We start from the raw sequence: 23545 nt of genomic DNA, 5'->3' as shown, positions 1-23545 counted from the left end.
AAACTGTAAAGAATTTTATTGCGAAAAAATATTACCTCAGCCAGGGTTCGAACCTGGAACCTCCCTCATTCCGTGTAGGGCGTCGTACCAATTCGACCACCGAGGCATGTGGTAATATTTATCGCAATAACCGGTTGTTGGAAAAATTATATGTATATACAGGGTGTTCTAAAAAAGGGGGGCCAAAATTTAGGGAGATATTCCTCACACCTAAAGGATGAAAAAATGTTATATGAACATGGGTGCGGAAACGCTTTATTCAGGAGTTGTGTTGAACATACTGTTGACTTACACAATTACTTACACAAGAAACAATTTAAGATTAATCATTGTGGACGACAATCGTTTAATCAGTAGGTTTATTTACATTTGTTTTTAGTTGTTAATCTTAAATTCCCCTCACATGTGTACTGTCTATACACACATCAGCACACATATTAGCAAATTACCTGCCTTAGTAGTGACATAAATTCGTATATTTTTCAAACTTTTTTTGTGAATAACTTTTTAATAAAAAACGAGCGACAGCTAAAACCTTCTGAAGGTTACTCAGGAGGGTGACCTTGACAACATATGTCAAGGTCAAGGTCATTGGCGGGAGCTATGTAAAGGTAAATATTTACCTTATAGGGGGTTTTGCGCTATTCGGGCCCAGAGTTGGGACATATTCCAAATTGTAAGGCATTATGAGAGGATTGAAAATTTATAGATGCCAATGGCTAAAACACCCGCCAGTCAATGTTAGAACTTTATCAATATTGGTGTATAAGAATATTTTTATTTTGTTATCTATGCTTTCATGATGTTTTCACGCTTGCAATCAACTAATGATTTTTTATTTTATAGTTGAATATGACTCTTAGAATTATTGTTTTTGTTTTTATCTTCTTTTAAAGGTTTATTTTTGCGTCCAAGACACCTCCTCGTGATAACAGCGATAACAAATGTTGAATATTTTCCAGTATATTTGTTGACGCATTTGCTTGGCTAAGTCCTTGGTTTCATATTTATTTAAGTTAAGCAGCCATTAATTTTACTAATTAACAGTAGCAGTGCAACAGTATTGCAACTGTTTTATGATTCTCTGCTGAACGATTCTGAACGCACCTAAAGTCTCAACATGTTCACTCAGCGGTCGCCATAATTTTCAGCGAATTAAAAGTACGTAAAACGTCAAGCTGTCAAGCAAAACGTCATCGACATATAGTATGGACTGTGGTATGGACTACGCTATGTATAAATGTATGGACTACGGTGTGTACAAATATTAATATAAGAAAATAAAGAAATATATAATTATAATTTAAATAAATTCGGGTTAGCACGCATATAACATAGAATGATAGGTTAAGGGTCTATACACGTACGAGTTTGGCTCGCAAGTCCGGCTCGGCTCGGCCTCTACTCGTTCGTGGATGGGATGTTACGAGCCGGGCTCGGCGTCAAATGAGCCAAATTCGTACATTTTCTTTTCGTGTGTGGTGAAAAAACGTTCGAGTCCGGCTCGTGAATCAATCTCGCCGAGCCGGACTTGCGAGCCAAACTCGTACGTGTATAGACCCCCTAAATGTATTGGGTGTACAACTTAATTCGGTCCGTTTTTTGCTTGAAAAACACATTTATTTGAACGATAAAATGAATTAATACCTTATTCAAAGTACTGTCCATCGCTAGCCACTACTTTTTCCCATCTTTCTGGCAATTTATGGATTCCGTCGCGGAAGAAGCGTTCATCTTTTGAAGCCAAGAATGAATCGAGCCAATTTTTGATACCCTGTTCTGAAGTGAAGCGTATTCCAGTCAAAGCGTTCTGCATCGATCGAAACAAATAGTAGTCGGAAGGGGCAAGGTCTGGGCTATAAGGCGGGTGAGCCAGAACTTCCCATCCGATATTTTCCAAATAGTTTTTAACCGGAACAGCAACATGAAGCCGAGCGTTGTCATGGTGAAAGATTATGGATTCGTGTCTGGTCACATATTCTGGACGTTTTTCGGCTATAGCTTGCTTTAAACGGATCAATTGTTGCCTGTAGAAGTCTCCCGTGATGGTTTGACCAGGTTTTAGCAGCTCATAGTGGATCACACCCTTCTGATCCCACCAAATACAGAGCATTACCTTGGCACAATGGATATTCGGCTTCGGCGTTGATGTTCCCGATTGGCCGGACTTTACATACAATTTTTTGCGTTTCGGGTTGTCGTAGTGAATCCATTTTTCGTCCTCGGTAATGATTCGATGCAGAAAAGACTTCTTTTTGTACCGTTCAAGCAACATTTCGGACATGCAAAATCGTCGTTCGATATCTCTCGGTTTCAATTCATATGGGACCCAATTTCCTTGCTTTTGGATGTAGCTTGTTGAGTAACTTCCAATGTTTTTGCGAGCTCTTCTTGCGTTTGACACGAATCTTGATCGAGTAATGTTTTTAATTCTTCATCTTCAAACTTTTTCGGTTGATCCGAACGCTCTTTGTCTTCAACACTAAAATCACCACTTTTAAATCGTCGAAACCATTCTCTGCAAGATTTATCCGATGGTGCAGATTCACCATACACTTCCACAAGCATTCGATGCGCTTCAGCTGCACTTTTCTTCCAATTGAAACAGAAAATCAAAACTTCCCGCAAATGGTGCTTATTTGAAACGAAACTCGACATTTTCAACGCAGTAAAAATTAAACTTGTTGTGCAAAACTCAAAGGCTTGTAAACAATATTTGGTTGACAGATGTTGACACTTCACGATACAGCAAAAATCAGCTGTCGCCGTCAACCATTTATAGCACCTAGAGCCATCTTTTGAAAACGGACCGAACTAAGTTGTACACCTAATATATAAAATTTTTATATAAAATATATAATACTCTGATGCATATATTATACTTATTAATTAAATGTCATGTACTTATGTAAACTTTTTCAATAATTATTTTTAAGAAAATTACCAAGAGATAGTAGGAATGCTTGATATATTACAAGATGTGCCACAAACATCATTAGAAGGTATGTACATTTTATTATAGTAATATTATAATTTGAGTTAGTACATTACATTTAATTAATAAGTATAATGCATCAAAGTATTACATATTTTGTATACATTTAACGATTTAACCTATTATTCTATGTTATATGCGTGCTAACCCAAGTTATCTAAATTATAATTATAATATATTTCTTTATTTTCTTATATTAATATTTATTGGCTATATATATATCAGAGGACGGCTGTGCATGTGGCGAGATGGGCAGTAAACACAAGAATCTATGGAACACTCTATTTATTCTATATCAGTATATTACACTCTGTAACTCAAACACGTCTGAACACGACGACACTCCAGGCTCTAGTGCACACGACCGTGACGACCGCACGCAGACAACGAACGTAACGCACGAGTGGCGCTTAGAACGCGCGCCACACAGGAGCTGCCCTCTATAGAGGCGGGAGCGCATCGCTCGTTCAAAGCCCGGCTCTCAATAATATTTATATATACATACCATTTTGTAACTTTCTGTGCGTTTTTACTGTATCTATTGAGTTATAAATAATATTTTTATATGTATATTTATATTTATTATTCTCAGCGATATTAATACACTGGAGGCAGTTATATTACTGATAACGTTTTGCTTGAGATACAGCGTACTTTTAGTTCGCTGAAAATCATGGCGACCGCTGAGTGAACGTGTTGAGACTTTGAGTGCGCCTAGAATCGTTCAGCAGAGAATCATAAAACGGTTGAAAACTTTTGCGTTCTGCTGAACGCAGCCTTCAGCGTACTTTTAATTAGCTGAAAATCATGGCGACCGCTGAGTGAACGTGTTGAGACTTTGAGTGCATTTAGAATCGTTCAGCAGAGAATCATAAAACTGTTGAAAACTGTTGCGTTCTGCTGAACGCAGCCATTATGCTGTCATGGCAAAAAGAATCGAAATTAGGGCCCTAACACATAGAAAAACAAAAACTTAAGCAGTAAGCAAATTGGCCAATAGTTTATGTCTTAAGTTTTCGAGAATTCTTGACTGTGATTGGTCAATTTATTTATTGCTTAAGGGGATGCTGGAGCCGTCTGTATTACCGGCATTTTGTAGTCGGCACGTAGCGTCGTTAATATTTGACAGAATTAAAAATCCTTCTCCAGAATTGCAGTACATACATTAATGATTCAGGGGAACTCCGATTTTATATAGAAAACGAGAAAAAATTACGGAAGTACAGATTTCCTTATCTACTTTTATCCCAATATGGCGTCTCGAGTAGCGGCGAGCTGTCAGCTCGTCACAAGATGTATTTCATATAAGAGATATACCATTGGTACGAACGCGAAAACAAGTTCCCCTGCATTGCACAACAATAAAAACATCGATAAACCCCCCAAATCAAGATTTGAAGCGTAATATAAAAGTATAATGTCGAGGTGTATCGTGCGTATGTATGCGTGCATTATGGATAAGAGTAGAGCGCAAAATAGCAGGAGATTAGTTCCGAGATATTCGGATAGAGGCGTTGATGGCATGAACCGCATGCACGCACGCACGGTCGCACGCACGCACGCACGCACACACTCAGAGATGAGTGTAGAGGACGAGGGGTAAGAAGTGTGAGGTGAGGTTATACATCTGTCACCATCTGTCACTATCATAGCAAATGTGTTTTTTAGTATTTATTAGTAAGTGAATGTGTTGCATACTGTGTTTACGCGAACGTTACTTCTGTAGTAACTTACGATAATTCACTCCGCGTAAACGCAGAGACCCCCGTTTACGTGGAGTAATTATCATATGTTACTATAGAATAACGCCGTTGACGCAGAGTGAATTATCGTAAGTTACTACAGAAGTAACGTTCGCGTAAACACAGTAAGCAACACATTCACTTACTAAATACTGAAAAACACATTTGCTATGATAGTGACAGATGGTGACAGATGTACCTCACCTCACACTTCTTACCCCTCGTCCTCTACAGTTACTTACTATCGTAAGAAGTAACGCTCGCGTAAACGTACTACGTAGTAACAATAAGTGTGTAATTGCATATTATTTTTAGGCTATATTTATATATTTATACATTGGCTGCATTCCGATATTCATTGTCAGTACTGAATATCTATATTTTTCTATATTTTACGTTACGTATACTAAAGATTTTCAGTACTGACAGTTATTGACAGTAAATATCGGAATGCAGCCTATATGTTGTCTATATAAGCATGTGCATTGACTAGTAAGTGCATATGTATTAGTGAAAGCATCATTTTTTTGTTATATGTACTTATACATATATTATTAATAAATACATATTGTGTAACTAGTAAGTATAGGTATGTGTCACAGTACATGTGTGAATGCATAATTTTTCTGCTATACTTATATGTATGTTATCAATATATATGTGCACACATTGATTAGTAAGTATACATGTCATACTAATTGTATCAATTCAGTAAACGTTTATACTTACTATTTACTAGTCAATGTATGCACATACATATTGATAATATATAATATAAATGTATAGCAGAAAGATTATGCATTCACATATTTACTGTAACATATACACTTACTACTCAATGTATACACATACTTATTGATAGTATATATAAGTATAGCAGACAATTTATGCATTCATACCATATATACCGTAACTCAACATATGTACATTTAGGGTATACATGTGCACAAGAAAATAGACCAATCCATTTCTTTACACATATACTTATGCACCTATGCAAGTTGCCTAGGCCCTAAAGGTCAATCCAGATAAGAAAATAGACCAATCCATTTCTTTACACATATACTTATGCACCTATGCAAGTTTGCCTAGGCCCTAAAGGTCAATCCAGACAAACTTGCATAGGTGCATAAGTATATGTGTAAAGAAATGGATTGGTCTATTTTCTTGTGCACATGTATACCCTAAATGTACATATGTGAGTTACGGTATATATGGTATGAATGCATAAATTGTCTGCTATACTTATATATACAATCAATAAGTATGTGTATACATTGAGTAGTAAGTGTATATGTTACAGTAAATATGTAATGCATAATCTTTCTGCTATACATTTATATTATATTATCAATATGTATGCACCTATGCAAGTTTGTCTAGGCCCTAAAGGTCAATCCAGACAAACTTGCATAGGTGCATAAGCATATGCATAAAGAAATGGATTGGTCTATTTCCTTATCCACATGTATATGGACCAATCAATTTCCTTATGCTTATGTTTATGCGCTATGCAAGTTTGTCTGGATAGACCTTTACTATTCAATGTATGCACATACATATTGATAATATAATATAAATGTATAGCAGAAAGATTATGCATTCACATATTTACTGTAACATATACACTTACTACTCAATGTATACACATACTTATTGATTGTATATATAAGTATAGCAGACAATTTATGCATTCATACCATATATACCGTAACTCAACATATGTACATTTAGGGTATACGTGTGCACAAGAAATAGACCAATCCATTTCTTTACACATATACTTATGCACCTATGCAAGTTTGCCTAGGCCCTAAAGGTCAATCCAGATAAGAAAATAGACCAATCCATTTCTTTACACATATACTTATGCACCTATGCAAGTTTGCCTAGGTCCTAAAGGTCAATCCAGACAAACTTGCATAGGTGCATAAGTATATGTGTAAAGAAATGGATTGGTCTATTTTCTTGTGCACATGTATACCCTAAATGTACATATGTGAGTTACGGTATATATGGTATGAATGCATAAATTGTCTGCTATACTTATATATACTATCAATAAGTATGTGTATACATTGAGTAGTAAGTGTATATGTTACAGTAAATATGTGAATGCATAATCTTTCTGCTATACATTTATATTATATTATCAATATGTATGCACCTATGCAAGTTTGTCTAGGCCCTAAAGGCCATCGCACACAAAATTGCATAAACTGCATATGCATAGCATAAGACCGCTAAACCAATGAGCATCTAGCATAAAGTCGCCATATTGATTTACATAAGATGCTCATTGGTCCAGCGGTTTTATGCTATGCTTATGCAGCCTATGCAATTTTGTGTGCGATGGCCTTAAAGGTCAATCCAGACAAACTTGCATAGGTGCATAAGCATATGCATAAAGAAATGGATTGGTCAATTTCCTTATGCACATGTATATGGACCAATCAATTTCCTTATGCTTATGTTTATACGCTATGCAAGTTTGTCTGGATAGACCTTTACTATTCAATGTATGCACATACATATTGATAATATCATATAAGTATATAGCAGAACAATTTACATTCAACATTTACTGTAACACATACACTTACTAGTCAATGTATACACATACTTATTGATAATATTATATAAAATTATAGCAGAAAAATTATGCATTTACACATTTACTATAATATGCCGTGCCAACAGTGGCACAGATCGATATAAATGTCGCGATTTTACTTTTATGTCATTGAGTCTTCCACGCGGTTCTGTTCGCGTTAAATTACACAGTCAAAACGCTAATAAAAAATGCTGGAAATATTTAATTACTTTCTTACCACATATTTATAAGAAAATATTATACAAAAAATGAGATAAGACATCTTATAAAATGTAATACCTTTAGTACAATGAACAGCGTATGTACATTGTAAGAAAGTAAATAAATATTTTAAACATTTTTTATACTAGCGTTTTGGGCTCTATGATTTGACGCGAACTGAACCGCGTGGAAGACTCAAGGGCGTATAAGTAAAATCGCGACATTTATATTTACGTTGAAGGAGGACAGGAACCAGGAAAAGAAATATATTTTGTTTATATTTTTTCTTTTTATGTATTTCAGTATGTCTTATAAGAAATCTTATAAAAAAAGGAGTTTTCAGATTAAAATGCACGTGGAAATTGCAAATAAATTTATGAACGACTTATTTGGGAAATAATATTCCTTGCAGTACAGACGGTGGTGCGGCCACATATTCTTGTGGTACAGTCGTTGCCGGCACATTTCCTTGCGGAACAAGCGGTGCAAAATATCCTTGCAGTACAGGCGAAGCGGGCCCATATCTTTGCGGCGCAGTCGTTGCCGGCCCATTTCCTTGCGGTGCAGTCGTTGTCGGCCGATATCCTTGCGGTGCAGTCGTTGCTGATGGCCCATATCCTTGCGGTGCAGTCATTGCCAGCACATAACCTTGCGGTGCAGGCCGATCCATTGCAAGCCGGTTGGCTTGCTGTCGCTGTTTCTTCTTCTCCTTTTGGAGAAATCTGTGAAAAGCCTGTTTTATTTGCTGAAAAATTAAAATTATTATTAATATATTTTTTATAAAAATTAAAATTATTATTTATATATTATAAATTTAATAAAAGTAAACAATGATACTAACGTTTCGACCTCGTGGTGCGGACACGTATCCTTGCGATGTACTTGCCGGCCCATATCTTTGCGGTACAGTCGTTGTCGGCCCATATATTTGCGGTGCAGGCGATAGCAGCCCATAACCTTGCTGTGCAGTCGTTGCCGGCCCATATCTTTGCGGTACAGTCGTTGCCGGCCCATATATTTGCGGTGCAGGCGGTAGCAGCCCATAACCTTGCTGTGCAGTCGTTGCCGGCCCATATATTTGCGGTGCAGGCGGTAGCGGCCCATAACCTTGTGGTGCAGTCGTTGCCGGCCCATATATTTGCGGTGTAGTCGTTGCTGGCCCATATATTTGCGGTGCAGTCGTTGCCGGCCCATAATAACCTTGCGGTGCAGTCGCCGGCCCATAACCTTGCGGTGCAGTCGTTGCCGGCCCATATTCTTGAGGTGCAGGCGGGTAGCGGCCCATATCCTTGCGGTGCAGTCGTTGCCGGCCCATAATAACCTTGCGGTGCAGTCGCCGGCCCATAATTTTGCGGTGCAGTCGTTGCCGGCCCATAACCTTGCGGTGCAGTCGTTGCCGGCCCATATTCTTGAGGTGCAGGCGGTAGCGGGCCATATCCTTGCGGTGCAGTCGTTGCCGGCCCATAACCTTGCGGTGCAGCCGTTGCCGGCCCATATTCTTGAGGTGCAGGCGGTAGCGGCCCATATCCTTGCGGTGCAGTCGTTGCCGGCCCATGATAACCTTGCGGTGCAGTCGCCGGCCCATAATTTGCGGTGCAGTCGTTGCCGGCCCATAACCTTGCGATGCAGTCGTTGCCGGCCCATATTCTTTAGGTGCAGGCGGTAGCGGGCCATATCCTTGCGGTGCAGTCGTTGCCGGCCATAACCTTGCGGTGCAGCCGTTGCCGGCCCATATTCTTGAGGTGCAGGCGGTAGCGGCCCATATCCTTGCGGTGCAGTCGTTGCCGGCCCATGATAACCTTGCGGTGCAGTCGCCGGCCCATAATTTTGCGGTGCAGTCGTTGCCGGCCCATAACCTTGCGGGGCAGTCGTTGCCGGCCCATATTCTTTAGGTGCAGGCGGTAGCGCGCCGTCGCTACTGCCGTCTTTTCGGGTTCCGTCTTCTCTCGCGCCGGTAACAATTGAGTCACTGTGTCCGTCCTCGGCGTCCTCTCTCTTGCCGTCCCACCTTGCGGTGCAGTCGTTGCCGGCCCATATTCTTGCGATGCAGGCGGTAGCAGCGCCTTCGCTACCGTCTTCTCTCGCGCCGGTACCAATTCCGCTGTGGCCGTCTTCGGCGTCCTCACTTGCGCCCGTGGCTTGTCCGTCGCTGTGGCCGTCCTCGGCGTCTTCTCTTGCGTCGACAGCGGTTCCGTCGCTGTCGTCTTCTCTCGCGCCGATGAATCCGGCGAATAGCGCGCCGGTTCGCTTCTGGCTAAAAAATAAAACATATTTTATAATTTCACTTATATATATAGATGGCTACGATACAAACACTGCAAATTCTTTGGCCCGTATTTTCAGTTCACTTTTATCGATATAAGCGCGCTTTATTTCTGAGATGCTATACTTTACGTTACATATATGTTGTAAATCCAAAAATCAAATGGTAGTAGCTTTATTTCTCCCTAACAAAATAATTGACAAAATTGCGTTACCTAACTCAACCCAAGTGATATGTATTAAAAAAAAAGTGAATTGTACACCAATTGCAAAGAAAATATATAATTGCTTTGAAAAATAATAGTTGTGCAACTACTTTTATAAAATAAAACTCAAGTATTACGTATCTTTGTATTCTTATTCAAGGATCTTCTCATTCCAACTCAAGCTTTAATTTTTAACAAAATTCTAATATTACAAAAAATCATTTTAAATTACAAAGAATTAAAGCGATAAACAGTACAAAATAAAATATTTAATATAAATTTTTCTTGTACAAAACTTGGCGCTGCTAGACCTTGACATTTAATAAAGTATTAAAATTTTAATTGAATTTAATAAAACACAAAATTTTGATCGAATGAAAAAGTAATAAACATAATTTAGGTAAGTATGCAGCGGGAGTAAAAAAGCAGCGCCAAGTTCTTTGTCAAGAAAAATTTATTTATTTATTTTAATTTAATATTTTTATTTCAGTTTTTGGAGGTGATCGATTAAAATGGGACACTCTGTATACGTAATATATGTGCATATAAATACGATAGATTTTTCAGAAAAATAGTGCCCGTCAAACGTGCATAGATACAGATCTCTTTTTCGTTCTCTAGCAACTTTATAAGACAGCATATACGTATGCGTGCGATTTTGGATACACCTTCCTTCTTAGAGTCTGTTCACACGAGGCGATTTTCGCGCGGTTACGCTGCCGCGCGTGGCCGCGCGTTATCGCGAGGCGAGGTGCGACAACGCGCGTACGCGAAACGGCGCGACGATGAGCGTCTACGATACGCTTTGCGGCATTTTAGATCTTTGGCACGCCGCGCCGTCGCGCGTACGCCGTTTCGCGTGCGCGCGTGTCGCACCTCGCCTCGCGACAGCGCGCGGTTCGTGCAAACGTTAAAGCCCCTTGCACAATGCCAGGCAACAGGCAATAGGAACAGGAAATAACAACAAAATCGTTAATTACAACCTAAAAAATTCGAATGCTATGATTGGTTGGCAACAGGCAATAGGCACAGAATTTCCAACGTGACGAAAACTCTGTGTCTGTTGCCTGTGTCACTGTTTATTCTGCATTTATACATGATTTCTGATTTCTATTCCCTGTTCCTATTGCCTGTTGCCTGGCATTGTGCAAGGGGCTTAACGCGCGGCCGCAATCGCGCTGCAACCGCGCGGCAGAAACGCCTCGTGTGAACAAGTTTCCTGCCGTCAATGTTATGTGCTTTGACTCTAACACCGCGCTGAACATACTGACTGCACTGAGCGCAGTACGCACACGTACATATATAGATATGTCGACTGGAATGAATTTACTCGCTGGTTGATAATATACTCGCAACCGCGTAAAGATACACGGTCTCGCTTCGCGTGTACTTGATGTAAGACACTACCGTATCTCTTGACTATAGCATTTCAGATATAAAAGCGCGCTTTCGATAAAAATGAATACGAACCATAGTATTGGGGACGGGCACGATGACCAATATGGCGGGAATGAGCCGGCCTCATTTCTATGACCCGTATTCACTTTTATCAAAAGCGCGCTTTTATTTCTGAAGTGCTATAGCATATGTAACGCGAACTATCGATGAAAGTGAACTGGGGGCCTATTAAGGAGGGTCCACATTATCGAGCAGAACCGCGAGCCGAACTTCGCCACGAACCGACATTATCGAGCCGACAAAGTTTGGCTCGATAATGTGGACGCATGATCGGTTCGCGGCGAAGTTCGGCTCGCGGTTCTGCTCGATAATGTGGACCCTCCTTTACGTATGTACCTTGAAACGAAGTAATAAAAATTCGAAAAGTAAAACAGTACTACATTTCGGCCAATAACATCGTACATATTGAATTCTCTCACTTTTCGCATTTTCACCTTGTTTCAAGATACGTAATAGGCCTCCTGAGCCTTTGAAACGTGCTTCTACTCGTTTCTAGAAAGGAAAAGAATGCTTCAAAGCGTTCTTCTACTCTCTAGAAACGAGTAGAAGCACATATTTACAATATATAAATACACACACACACACACACACACACACACACACACACACACACACACGTGCCGGCCCGACCCGCTGCCTGCACACACACACACGCGCGCGCGCGCGCGCGCGCGCGTGTGTGTGTGTGTGTGTGTGTGTGTGTGTGTGTATGTATACATATCTATATATTATATAATGTATATATTTATATGTACTTACGTCTTCGTAATCCTTTCCTTGTGCTCATGATGGTATCCCAGGGAACGAGGCACGAGACACACGAGACACGATCCGCACCCCCGCACTTCTTCTTACTTACAATTAGTGACAAGGCTAGTTTACACCGATCACTTGATACGCGTATTAAATAGTAAATAACTAGTAAATTAGTTTGATTATTGGCTGATTAGCTCAAATATAGGGAGAGTGGGGTAATTGAGAACGGCGGGTAATTGGGAACAGCTAGGATAAGTAATACATCCCCCCGCACTACACCGTCCCGAACCTATTCAACGGCTGCATGCAGCTGCATGTATTACTTATCCTAGCTGTTCCCAATTACCCGCCGTTCTCAATTATTCCACTCTCCCCTACTATTCGATACGCGTATCAAGAGATCGGTGTAAACTAGACCAATCACTCGCGAATCACTCACAGAGCGTCTTCCCTACGATCCGCACCCGTAGAGCTCGCACCCGCAGTCCGCACTAATCCGCGACACGATGAGCCACGATTGCCACGAAAAATAACAAATGAGACGCGGTGTCGCGATCACGGCCGGGCCCGGCCCGCTGCTTGCACGTGTGAAGGAATGGCGCACACAAGCGAGCAGCCATGTACGTGTGCGTCCAGCGCTCGCCTGGAGCCCGATTCTCGAATCGTTTTCATGAAACTCGCATGCGAAATTCAATGCTTTTCAAATAGAAAGTCGCATACGAAAATCATTAGGGCAGGCTCGAGAATTTTGATAATAAAAAAAAATTGTTAATTAAATAAATGTTTTAATTACATTGAAATATTTATTCGGTAAAAGATACAGTAATGAAATAAATTAAAAAAATAGAAAATACGTATATAAAAATCCGCTCTTGACCAATAAGTACCCTTTTTTTTTTGGACAAAAACAAATATATCTATTATATTATTTTAGAAAGATGACTTATTAGTAACACAAGATAAGTGAAATTATGTCAATTGCTTTGGATAAATTATTTGATTGCGTATATACTTTTTACTTTTATAATAGTAAACACACGTAGTAAAATGAAGAAGAAAATGTTTATTTTGCAATAATATAATTTATTCTGTTGTGAATCTCTTTTGTAAATTGACAACGAACATATATTGTTGCTCAACAGAAACCGCGAGAAACCGTGATCTCTGCCGTCAAGAGGACATTTAGGGAAATGTTTTCTTAAATATATATAATATATAATATAAAAAAAAGAATTTTTTATACATTTCCAAGAATGTAGGTACAACAGAGGATAAACATAAATAGAGATATAAGATACATATGAAATATAAAAGATTACAAAAAAACAGAACATAGAAAGAACTTTACACAATTTACACTTTACAGTATTTGAAACAAAATTGTTTATATAAAACAATATATAAAAAAATTATAAGTCTATATACAATATATGCATGCATACACTTGATGATTTATAAAAGTCTGCATGCATATACACACACACACACACACACACACACACACACACACACACACACACACACAGTTCTATCTACATTCTTTGGAAATGTATAAAATTATTTTTTTAATATTACATTAACATTATTATATATCATATAACTCGAACAAAATCCTTTACTTGAACCATATATAATATAATATTGAAGAAAACATTTCCCTAAATTTATCTCTTGATGGCAAAGATCACCGGTTTTTGGAGGTTTCTATTGAGCAACAATATGTTCATTGTCAATTCACAAAAGAGATTTACAATAGAATAATTATACAATTGCAAAATATTTTTTTTCTTCTCTTATTTTACTACGTGTGTTCACTATTATAAAAGTAAAAAATACACAATCAGAATAATTTAACCAAAGCAAATAACATATATCACTTATTCTTGTGTTACCAATATAAGTCATCTTCCTAATGTAATAATAGATATATTGTTTTTCACAAAGAAAAAGCGTACATATTGGTCAAGGGTACATTTTTATTTAAGCTTTTTCTATTTTTTTTAATTTTAATTAGTTCATATATTTTATGTCGCCATAAAAATTCGATATGTATTTTACTAATTATTTTATTTCTTAATTTTTTGTTTTAAATAAGATAAAATCAATCACATTTATAAAATGCATTCAAGATAATTATACATTGTAAAAAAAATTGGGGAAAAAATATATCCAACAGTGGCTCTGAGGTAAAGACGCTGTCGCTGTCGCCGTTTCACGCGCCAGAGTAGCGGTTCCGTCGCTATCGTCTTCCTCTCTCGCGCCGGTGGCATTTCTATCACTGTGGCCGTCCTCGGCGTCCTCTCACGCGCCGGTAGCGGGTTCGCCGATTTTGGCGTATCTTTTTCAGGGGGGTAAATAGGGGGGGAGGTTACATATCCTTGCGGTGCTGTGACTCGAACCTGAGTCCCTCCGGTGACAGACGGAGCATCTTCCCACTGAGCCACTGTGGATGACAACACCTTTTCTTCATCGAAACAGATACTTCTGTTACACTTATATGTACTATATGTGCATATGTATATGTGCATACACTCGGTAAAAGCGAGTGGGCGGTATTACAAAACAGCTGATTGGTTGTCGACCTTCAGATCAGCTGAGCCGTTGACAATTGTCAAATACGGATTTCTCTGGATGTCGACTAAAGTTTTCCGACGAAAGTGTATCGAAACAAATCTTTCGATTCTAATAAAGTATTCACTCGTCTATCCGTTGCTCGCGGGTATCGTGTGCTCGCTTTCACGCGCGAGAATATCCGTCGTTCGCGGAATCTCTGTCCGTAGTTTGCGGCATAAAGACTGTAAATATTGTACATAATTATTATTTTTAATATAAACAATTACATACTTAAAGAAACTTTGCAATTAAATTCGAAATTTCCTTTCACTCGTAACTCCTTCGACCATACGTGCATAATAATAATATATATAATCATATGTTACATACCATTATTACATTTACACATGTATGATCATGGCTGCGGTCCACTTGACGCTACAAATGCTCTGAAGCGTTCTTCTTCTCCTTATTTCTTCATTGAAAGAAAGGAGAAGAGGAATGCTGCGCGAAGCATTGTAGCGTCAAATGAACCACAGCCTATATATGAGCATTGTTTTTCATTTTCTCTCTCTGTAAAATTGTACTTTTTATTATAAAACCATACTAAAGTGACCATTTTATTAATTATATTATTCTTATTATTTTTCCTCTACACATACGTACTATAAACAGATTACATATGAGGAAGAATATACATATATAAACGTATATCTTTTGTATAGATTATATACATTTATATTTATTTTTATATATGTGAAAAATTGTTATCGAATATTATAACTATTACTTGACTCTTTATTTTGCGCGCCTATATATATAGTATGTGTCAAAATACCATTAGGCGTGCATCTACAAAATTGTCGAAATTTTCGACATTACGAAGACCCTTATTTCTTTAATGAAATTAGATGGAGACGTTGAAGTTTGAATGGCATGCACGCATACATGCATTCACACATGCACACACACGCATACACGCAGACAGTGTAGGAGACGACAATCGCTGCCCGTTCGTGAAATCGAGCCCGAGTCTCGGCTTGCAATGTTTTTTTCTATCTCCACTTACGCACACAGAGACGCTCTGTCTATCCGTGTGACGACGCGCCGCGCCGTGCGAGATTGTCATCTTCCCTCTTTCTCACTCTTACTCATGCGATCGAGGCTACTCTGTTATGCTTTCTCACCATGATTGACAATGTACTAATGTAAAAATACTGTACAATCATAAAAGTAATATAAAACATATATCGTACAATAACGATGTCGCTGAGCAAATACTAAATAATGAGATTTTTGTAATATGTATAATGACGATGTAAGTAAATACATAACACGGACACGGTGCGTGCTAAAGAAACGCAGTAGGTCATTTTTTAAGTAGAATAATATTTAACACATATGGTAAATATGCATACATAATCTTTGCAAGACAGGTATAAATTGTTCAATGTTCAAATAATTATAAGAAAATATATAAAATACTGTCACACAAATACAAGTCGTGCTCGCTGTCATCGCATCTGTGTTAGCGTCGTGTATGTGAGTGTGTATGGGTGTGTTCTCGCATTTACTAACAAAGCGCGTGATTTCTCTCTCTCTCTCTCTCTCTCTCTCTCTCTCTCTCTCTCTCTCTCTCTCTCTCTCTCTCTCTCTCTCTCTCTCTCTCTCTCTCTCTCTCTCTCTCTCTCTCTCTCTCTCTCTCTCTCTTTCTCTCTACTCTTCTTCTCTTTTCTGTCGCTTCTACGCTCGCTTTATTTCTTTCTGATTGTTCATTCGTTCATGTCCCGGTGAAAATAGTATCTTGTAAAAATTGTGGTATATTAAATATGTATAAATATGTCCATGACTGACGTCTTTGTCTTGTATAATCTGTCCATAAATATATGTATATAGGTGAAATAAAAATAACAATAAATGAAAAATAACTTTTGCCATGTTTTTCAATAAAAATTGAAATTGCTATTGGATTGGATACAATATATTCTATGTATAACAATATATAATCATACGTTACATATCATTATTACATTTACACATGTATGATCATGGCTGCGGTCCACTTGACGCTACAAATGCTGTTCGAAAGCGAGCTTTCGCAAACAACCGCGTGAATAATCGCGAAGAAAATTATAAGTTAAACTTAGAATTATTTGAGGAATAACCGACGTTTTTCTCGGAAACTTCGAGAGGCCGAGAAACGGTCTCCCTTTATTCTGCGTGTGCTAGCTCTATACCTTTGTCTCGGATACGCGACGTAAACATTCGGGTCGGAGCGAAAGACCACGGCGTAAACAGCTGATCGGTTGCCGACTCCGAAATCCGCTGAGTTCAACTCGAACGAAAATTCGGTGGGTCGGCGGCCGATTGGCTCAACTAATTTTTCGGCCGTTACCGGGGATGTGTGACGCGCTGGTATAAAAGGCCCGGCCCTCCGCGCGCGGCTCGCACTCGATTCTAATACGTCCGTAGTAGTAAATCAAGCAAATTATTTCGTGCGATACGAGAAGGCCTTGCGTTGCTCGCGTAAAGTCTCCGACGACGGTGCGATCCGTGGCTCGCGGAATTAAACATCGTTTTCCGCGAAGTATAATTCGGGACGATGCGAACCGTGGTTCGCGGAATAAGAGTCGTTTCTTCGAGGAATAAATTCGTGACTCGCGGACGCTGTAAATAATTGTAAATAAGTAGAGATTAAAAGACTGTGTAAATACAAGGACAAGAATTCTGCAATAAGCCCTTCTCACGCGCCTCTACTCCGACTCCTTCCTCCGCTCGCGCACAAATGCTTTGAAGCGTTCTTCTTCTCCTTCTTTCTTCATTGAAAGAAAGGAGAAGAAAAATGCTGCGAAGCATTTGTAGCGTCAAGTGAACCACAGCCTATATATGAGCATTTTGTTTAATTTTCTCTCTCTTTATCTCTCTCTAAAATTGTACTTTTTATTATAAAACCGTACTAAAAAATGACCTTTTTATTAATTTTATTATTCTTATTATTTTTCCTTTACACATACGTATACTATGTTTGTTATCGAGTATTACAACTATTACTTGACTCTATATTTTGCGCGCCAATATATGGTATGTATCGAAATACCATTAGGCGTGCACCTAAAAAATTGTAAAAATTTTCGACATTACTAAGAATCCTATTTCTTTCATGAAATTAGACGAGACGTTTGAGGTTTAAATGGCATGCACGCATACATGCATTCACACATGCACACACACGCATACATGCAGACAGTGTAGGAGACGACAATCGCTGCCCGTTCGTGAGATCGAGCCCGAGCCTCGAGCTTGCATTGTTTTTTCTATCTCCAGTTACGCACACAGAGACGCTCTGGCTATCCGTGTGACGACGCGCCGAGCCGCTGAGCGAGATTGTCATCTTCCCTCTTTCTCACTCTTACTCATGCGATCGAGGCTGCTCCGTCATGCTTTCACAGCGTGAATCTGAGGAGACAACCAATGTCGTACTTCCTGAATTGTGCTGTATTTTTAATATGTTGTATCTCTCTAGTAATAAAAGATAAAGTAACTTGTGTCAATGCGCAATAGTTTACTTATAACATAATTGTTTAATGTTTTTTATGTACATAATGTGTCGAGTCCGTAGAAGTCACTTCTAAATAATATGCGTGGTCGAGCGCGTAAGGCGACTGGCTGGAATGCCGGACGTCTCAAGTTCGATCCCCTGTTTTTTAAAACTTTTTTTTTTAACATAAAAGTGTATTAAAATAACTTATTCTGCAATATATAAAAGTAAAAAATTATTACTTTATATTCTTTATAGTTATTCACATTTTTTTTAGCAAAGCATATTTATATAGCAATGACATATTCGACTTTAATTATTTGTCGCTTCACTAAAAAAAATGTGAATAACTATAATGAATATAAAGTTATTATTTTTTACTTTTATATATTGCAGAATAAGTTATTTTAATACACTTTTATGTTAAAAAAAAAAGTTTTAAAAAACAGGGGATCGAACTTGAGACGTCCGGCATTCCAGCCAGTCGCCTTACGCGCTCGACCACGCATATTATTTAGAAGTGACTTCTACGGACTCGACACATTATGTACATAAAAAACATTAAACAATTATGTTATAAGTAAACTATTGCGCATTGACACAAGTTACTTTATCTTTTATTACTAGAGAGGTGTATAACATATTAAAAATACAGCACAATACAGGAAGTACGACATTGGTTGTCTCCTCAGATTCACGCTGTGAAATATGACGGAGCAGCCTCGATCGCATGAATAAGAGTGAGAAAGAGGGAAGATGACAATCTCGCTCGGCGGATCGGCGCGTCGTCACACGGATAGCCAGAGCGTCTCTGTGTGCGTAACTGGAGATAGAAAAAACATTGCAAGCTCGAGGCTCGGGCTCGATCTCACGAACGGGCAGCGATTGTCGTCTCCTACACTGTCTGCATGTATGCGTGTGTGTGCATGTGTGAATGCATGTATGCGTGCATGCCATTAAACCTCAAACGTCTCGTCTAATTTCATGAAAGAAATAGGATTCTTAGTAATGTCGAAAATTTTTACAATTTTTTAGGTGCACGCCTAATGGTATTTCGATACATACCATATATTGGCGCGCAAAATATAGAGTCAAGTAATAGTTGTAATACTCGATAACAAACATAGCACGTATGTGTAAAGGAAAAATAATAAAATTTATAAAAAGGTCATTTTAGTACGGCTTTATAATAAAAAGTACAATGTTAGAGAGAGATAAAGAGAGAGAAAATAAAAAAAATGCTCATATATAGTGGTTTACTTGACGCTACAAATGCTTTGCATCATTTTTCTTCTTTCTTTCAATGAAGAAAGAAGAAGAAGAAGAAGAAGAACGCTCCATAGCATTTGTAGCGTCAAGTGGACCGCAGCTATGATCATACATGTGTAAATGTAATAATGATATGTAACGTATGATTATATATTGTTATACATAGAATATATTGTACAATGCAATAGCAATTTTATTTTTTATTGAAAAACATGGCAAAAGTTATTTTCATTTATTGTTATTTTTATTTCACCTATATACATATATTTATGGAAAGATTATACAAGGCAAAGACGTCAGTCATGAACATATTTATACATATTTAATATACCACAAATTTTACAAGATACTATTTTCACCGGGACCATGAACGAATGAACAATCGGAAAGAAATAAAGCGAGCGTAGAAGTGACAGAAAAGAGAAGAAGAGTAGAGAGAGAGAGAGAGAGAGAGAGAGAAATCGCGCGTTTTGTTAGTAAATGCGAGAACAACACACCCACACACACGACGCCAACACAGATGCGATGACAGCGAGCACGACTTGTATTTGTGTGACAGTATTTTTATATATTTTCTTAGAATTATTTGAACATTGAATTATTAAAAACATTTTGGAAATAGGATCGATTTATTTATCTTCTTTTCCCTTAAAAAATTACTATTAAATACATGTCATAAAAGTTATTGTTGTTTCATACATGGTTCGTTATTATATATTACGTAAAAGTAATATGTAATAATGTTATAATGTTTATCATTAAAATTCTAAGTAATTATTAATATTTAAAATAGACATAGAGAAGAGAACATAATAAATGTAATCAGCATTACTGTTTCGTAGCATATGGTTTATTTCACTGATACCGAATTAGACCAGTAATATATATTATTACATATTAAATATGCGGAACATATCATACGTTACATGTTTTGGAAAAAAAACCAATTATGAATTATATCAGGCATTATTTTTTTCACGAAAAAACGATAATAAATAAATCAATCATATTTACAAAAAGGTTTTTAATAACTCAATATGTTGCAACAATTATAAGAAATATATATACACATATACACATAAGTGTAACAGAAGTATCTGTTTCGATGAAGAAAAGGTGTTGTCATCCACAGTGGCTCAGTGGGAAGATGCTCCGCCTGTCACCGAAGGGACTCAGGTTCGAGTCCGGGCGCCGCCTGTACCGCAAGGATATTATGTGTCCGCACCGCTTGTATCGCAAGGAATCTGACTGCACCGCAAGGATATGTGCCGGCAACGACTGTACCGCAATCCCCCCTTTCCCCCAACGACTGCACCGCAACCCCCCCCCCCCCAATTACCCCTGAAAAATACACGCCAAAAATTGCGATGTATATTCCCAAGAAAGGGAACGGCGGCAGCGACAGGGACAGCGACAGCGACTTTACCATAGAGCCACTGAGGGATTTTTTTTTCAATTTTTACAATGTATATTTGTTGAACACATTTTACAAAATAATTTTTTTATTTAAAATGAAAAAAAAAAAAGAAATTGAAGCTATTTTTTTTATGTATTTGGTGCAATTGTAATGTTTGTAATATCTCTTTTATAACATGTAATTTATTTTAAAATATAATTAAAGGTCAGGCTCGTATATATCAACAATTATTTATTTTATCGTTCTTTGTACAATTATACTTGTCTTGCTAAGAATATGTATGCATATTTACCATATGTGTTAAATATTATTCTATTTAAAATTGATCAACTGCGTTTCTTTAGCACGCACCGTGTCCGTGTTATGTATTTTACTTACATCGTCATTATATTACAAAATCTCATTATTTAGTATTTCCTCAGCGACAATCGTTATTGTACGATATATGTTTTATATTACTTTTATTGAAAGAAGGAGAAGAAAAATGCTGCGAAGCATTTGTAGCGTCAAGAAAACCTCAGCCTATATATGAGCATTTTTTTTATTTTCTCTTTCTTTATCTCTCTCTAAAATTGTACTTTTTATTATAAAACCGTACTAAAATGACCTTTTTATTAATTTTATTATTCTTATTATTTTTCCTTTACACATACCTACTATGGCCGGTATTCATAATCAGATCTTATTTCAAGACCGTCTTAAGTAATATCTTAAGATGCTAATACGGCCCTGTGATTGGTTAATGACATCTTAAGATTGTACTTAAGATCGTCTTAAATACAAGAACCGACTATGAATACCGGTCTATGTTTGTTATCGAGTATTACAACTATTACTTGACTCTATATTTTGCGCGCCTATATATGGTATGTGTCGAAATACCATTAGGCGTGCACCTAAAAAATTGTCAAAATTTGAGACACTACCAATATCCCTATTTCTTTCATGAAATTAAATGAGACTTTTGAGGTTTAAATGGCATGCACGCATACATGCATTCACACATGCACACACACGCATACATGCAGACAGTGTAGGAGACGACAATCGCTGCCCGATCGTGAGATCGAGCCCGAGTCTCGAGCCTCGAGCTTGCAATGTTTTATTCTATTTCCAGTGACGCACACAGAGACGCTCTGTCTATCCGTGTGACGACGCGCCGTGCGAGATTGTCATCTTCCCTCTTTCTCACTCTTACTCATGCGATCGAGGCTGCTCCGTTATGCTTTCACAGCGTGAATCTGTGGAGACAACCAATGTCGTACTTTCTGTATTGTGCTGTATTTTTCATATGTTGTACACCTCTCTAGTTATAAAAGATAAAGTAACTTGTGTCAATGCGCAATAGTCTACTCTATAACATATAATTGTTTAATGTTTTTTATGTACATAATGTATCGAGTCCGTAGAAGTCACTTCTAAATAATATGCGTGGTCGAGCGCGTAAGGCGACTGGCTGGAATGCCGGACGTCTCAAGTTCGATCCCCCTGCTTTTTTAAAACTTTTTTTTAACATAAGTGTATTAAAATAACTTATTCTGCAATATATAAAAGTAAAAAATAATAACTTTATATTTATTATTTTTTTTAGCAAAGCGACAATAATTAAAGACGAATATGTCATTGCTAAATATGCTTTGCTAAAAAAATGTGAATAACTATAAAGAATATAAGTAATTATTTTTACTTTTATATATTGCAGAATAAGTATTTTAATACACTTTTATGTTAAAAAAAAACGTTTAAAAAAACAGGAGATCGAACTTGAAACGTCCGGCATTCCAGCCAGTCGTCTTACGCGCTCGACCAGTATTATTTAGAAGTGACTTCTACGAAGACTCGATACATTATGTACATAAAAAACATTAAACAATTATATGTTAAGCCCCTTGCACAATAGGCGATAGCCATAGCGATAGCGACAGCGACAAAGTTGCCGACAAAGGTATAGCTTTGTCGGCAACCTTGTCGCTGTCGCTATCGCTATCGCTATCGTGCAAGGGGCTTTATAAGTAAACTATTGCGCATTGACACAAGTTACTTTATCTTTTATTACTAGAGAGGTGTACAACATATTAAAAATACAGCACAATACAGGAAGTACGACATTGGTTGTCTCCTCAGATTCACGCTGTGAAAGCTGACGGAGCAGCCTCGATCGCATGAGTAAGGCGGGGCTACACTATGCGCGTTTCGCGAAGCGGATTCGCGAATCGGATTCGCGAATCGTGCATTTGTATAATGTGTGCTTAGCACGAATGGCATACAAATGCACGATTCGCGAAGCCGATTCGCGATAACGCGCAGAGTTGTAGCCCAAGAATAAGAGTGAGAAAGAGGGAAGATGACATCTCGTCGGCGCTCGGCGCGTCGTCCAGGATAGCCAGAGCGTCTCTGGGTGCGTAATGAGATAGAAAAACATTGCAAGCTCGAGGCTCGGGCTCGATCTCACGAACGGGCAGCGATTGTCTCTTTACACTGTCTGCATGTATGCGTGTGGTGCATATGTGAATGCATGTATGCGTGGTGCTATT

The 23545-nt window shown here is 38.1% G+C and overlaps 2 protein-coding genes across 2 annotated transcripts; both read right to left on the bottom strand.

The window, feature by feature from the left end:
• Nucleotides 1–7924: 7924 nt before the first annotated feature.
• LOC139786726 (uncharacterized) lies at nucleotides 7925–8837 on the bottom strand. The gene is made up of 2 exons (XM_071725840.1): nucleotides 8394–8837; nucleotides 7925–8297 (listed from the first exon to the last, which is right to left on the bottom strand). The coding sequence occupies exons 1-2, from the start codon at nucleotides 8835–8837 to the stop codon at nucleotides 7938–7940; spliced, it is 804 nt and encodes a 267-aa protein (XP_071581941.1). The 3' UTR covers nucleotides 7925–7937.
• Nucleotides 8837–12328, bottom strand: LOC139786725 (uncharacterized; the record flags this gene model as incomplete). Its single annotated transcript, XM_071725839.1, has 2 exons — nucleotides 8837–9806; nucleotides 12238–12328. Coding segments are annotated over 2 exons (1061 nt in total), but the record flags the coding sequence as incomplete, so codon positions are not given.
• Between the last annotated feature and the right edge of the window lie 11217 nt (nucleotides 12329–23545).

This window comes from Temnothorax nylanderi, unplaced genomic scaffold (genome assembly GCF_030848795.1).
Source record: "Temnothorax nylanderi isolate EJ_2023f unplaced genomic scaffold, tnyl_v1.0 TNYL_tig1127_pilon, whole genome shotgun sequence".
Classification (NCBI taxonomy): domain Eukaryota; kingdom Metazoa; phylum Arthropoda; class Insecta; order Hymenoptera; family Formicidae; genus Temnothorax; species Temnothorax nylanderi.
Note: the sequence above shows the minus strand (reverse complement) of the source record. Positions and strands in the feature narration are given on the sequence as shown.

Coding starts and splice junctions, on each gene's coding strand:
- LOC139786726 (XM_071725840.1), bottom strand. CDS start 8,837: ATGGGCCGCTACCCGCCTGCACCTCAAGAATATGGGCCGGCAACGACT. Junction 8,298..8,393: donor CCGCACCACGAGGTCGAAAC/GTTAGTATCATT, acceptor TTAATTTTTCAG/CAAATAAAACAGGCTTTTCA.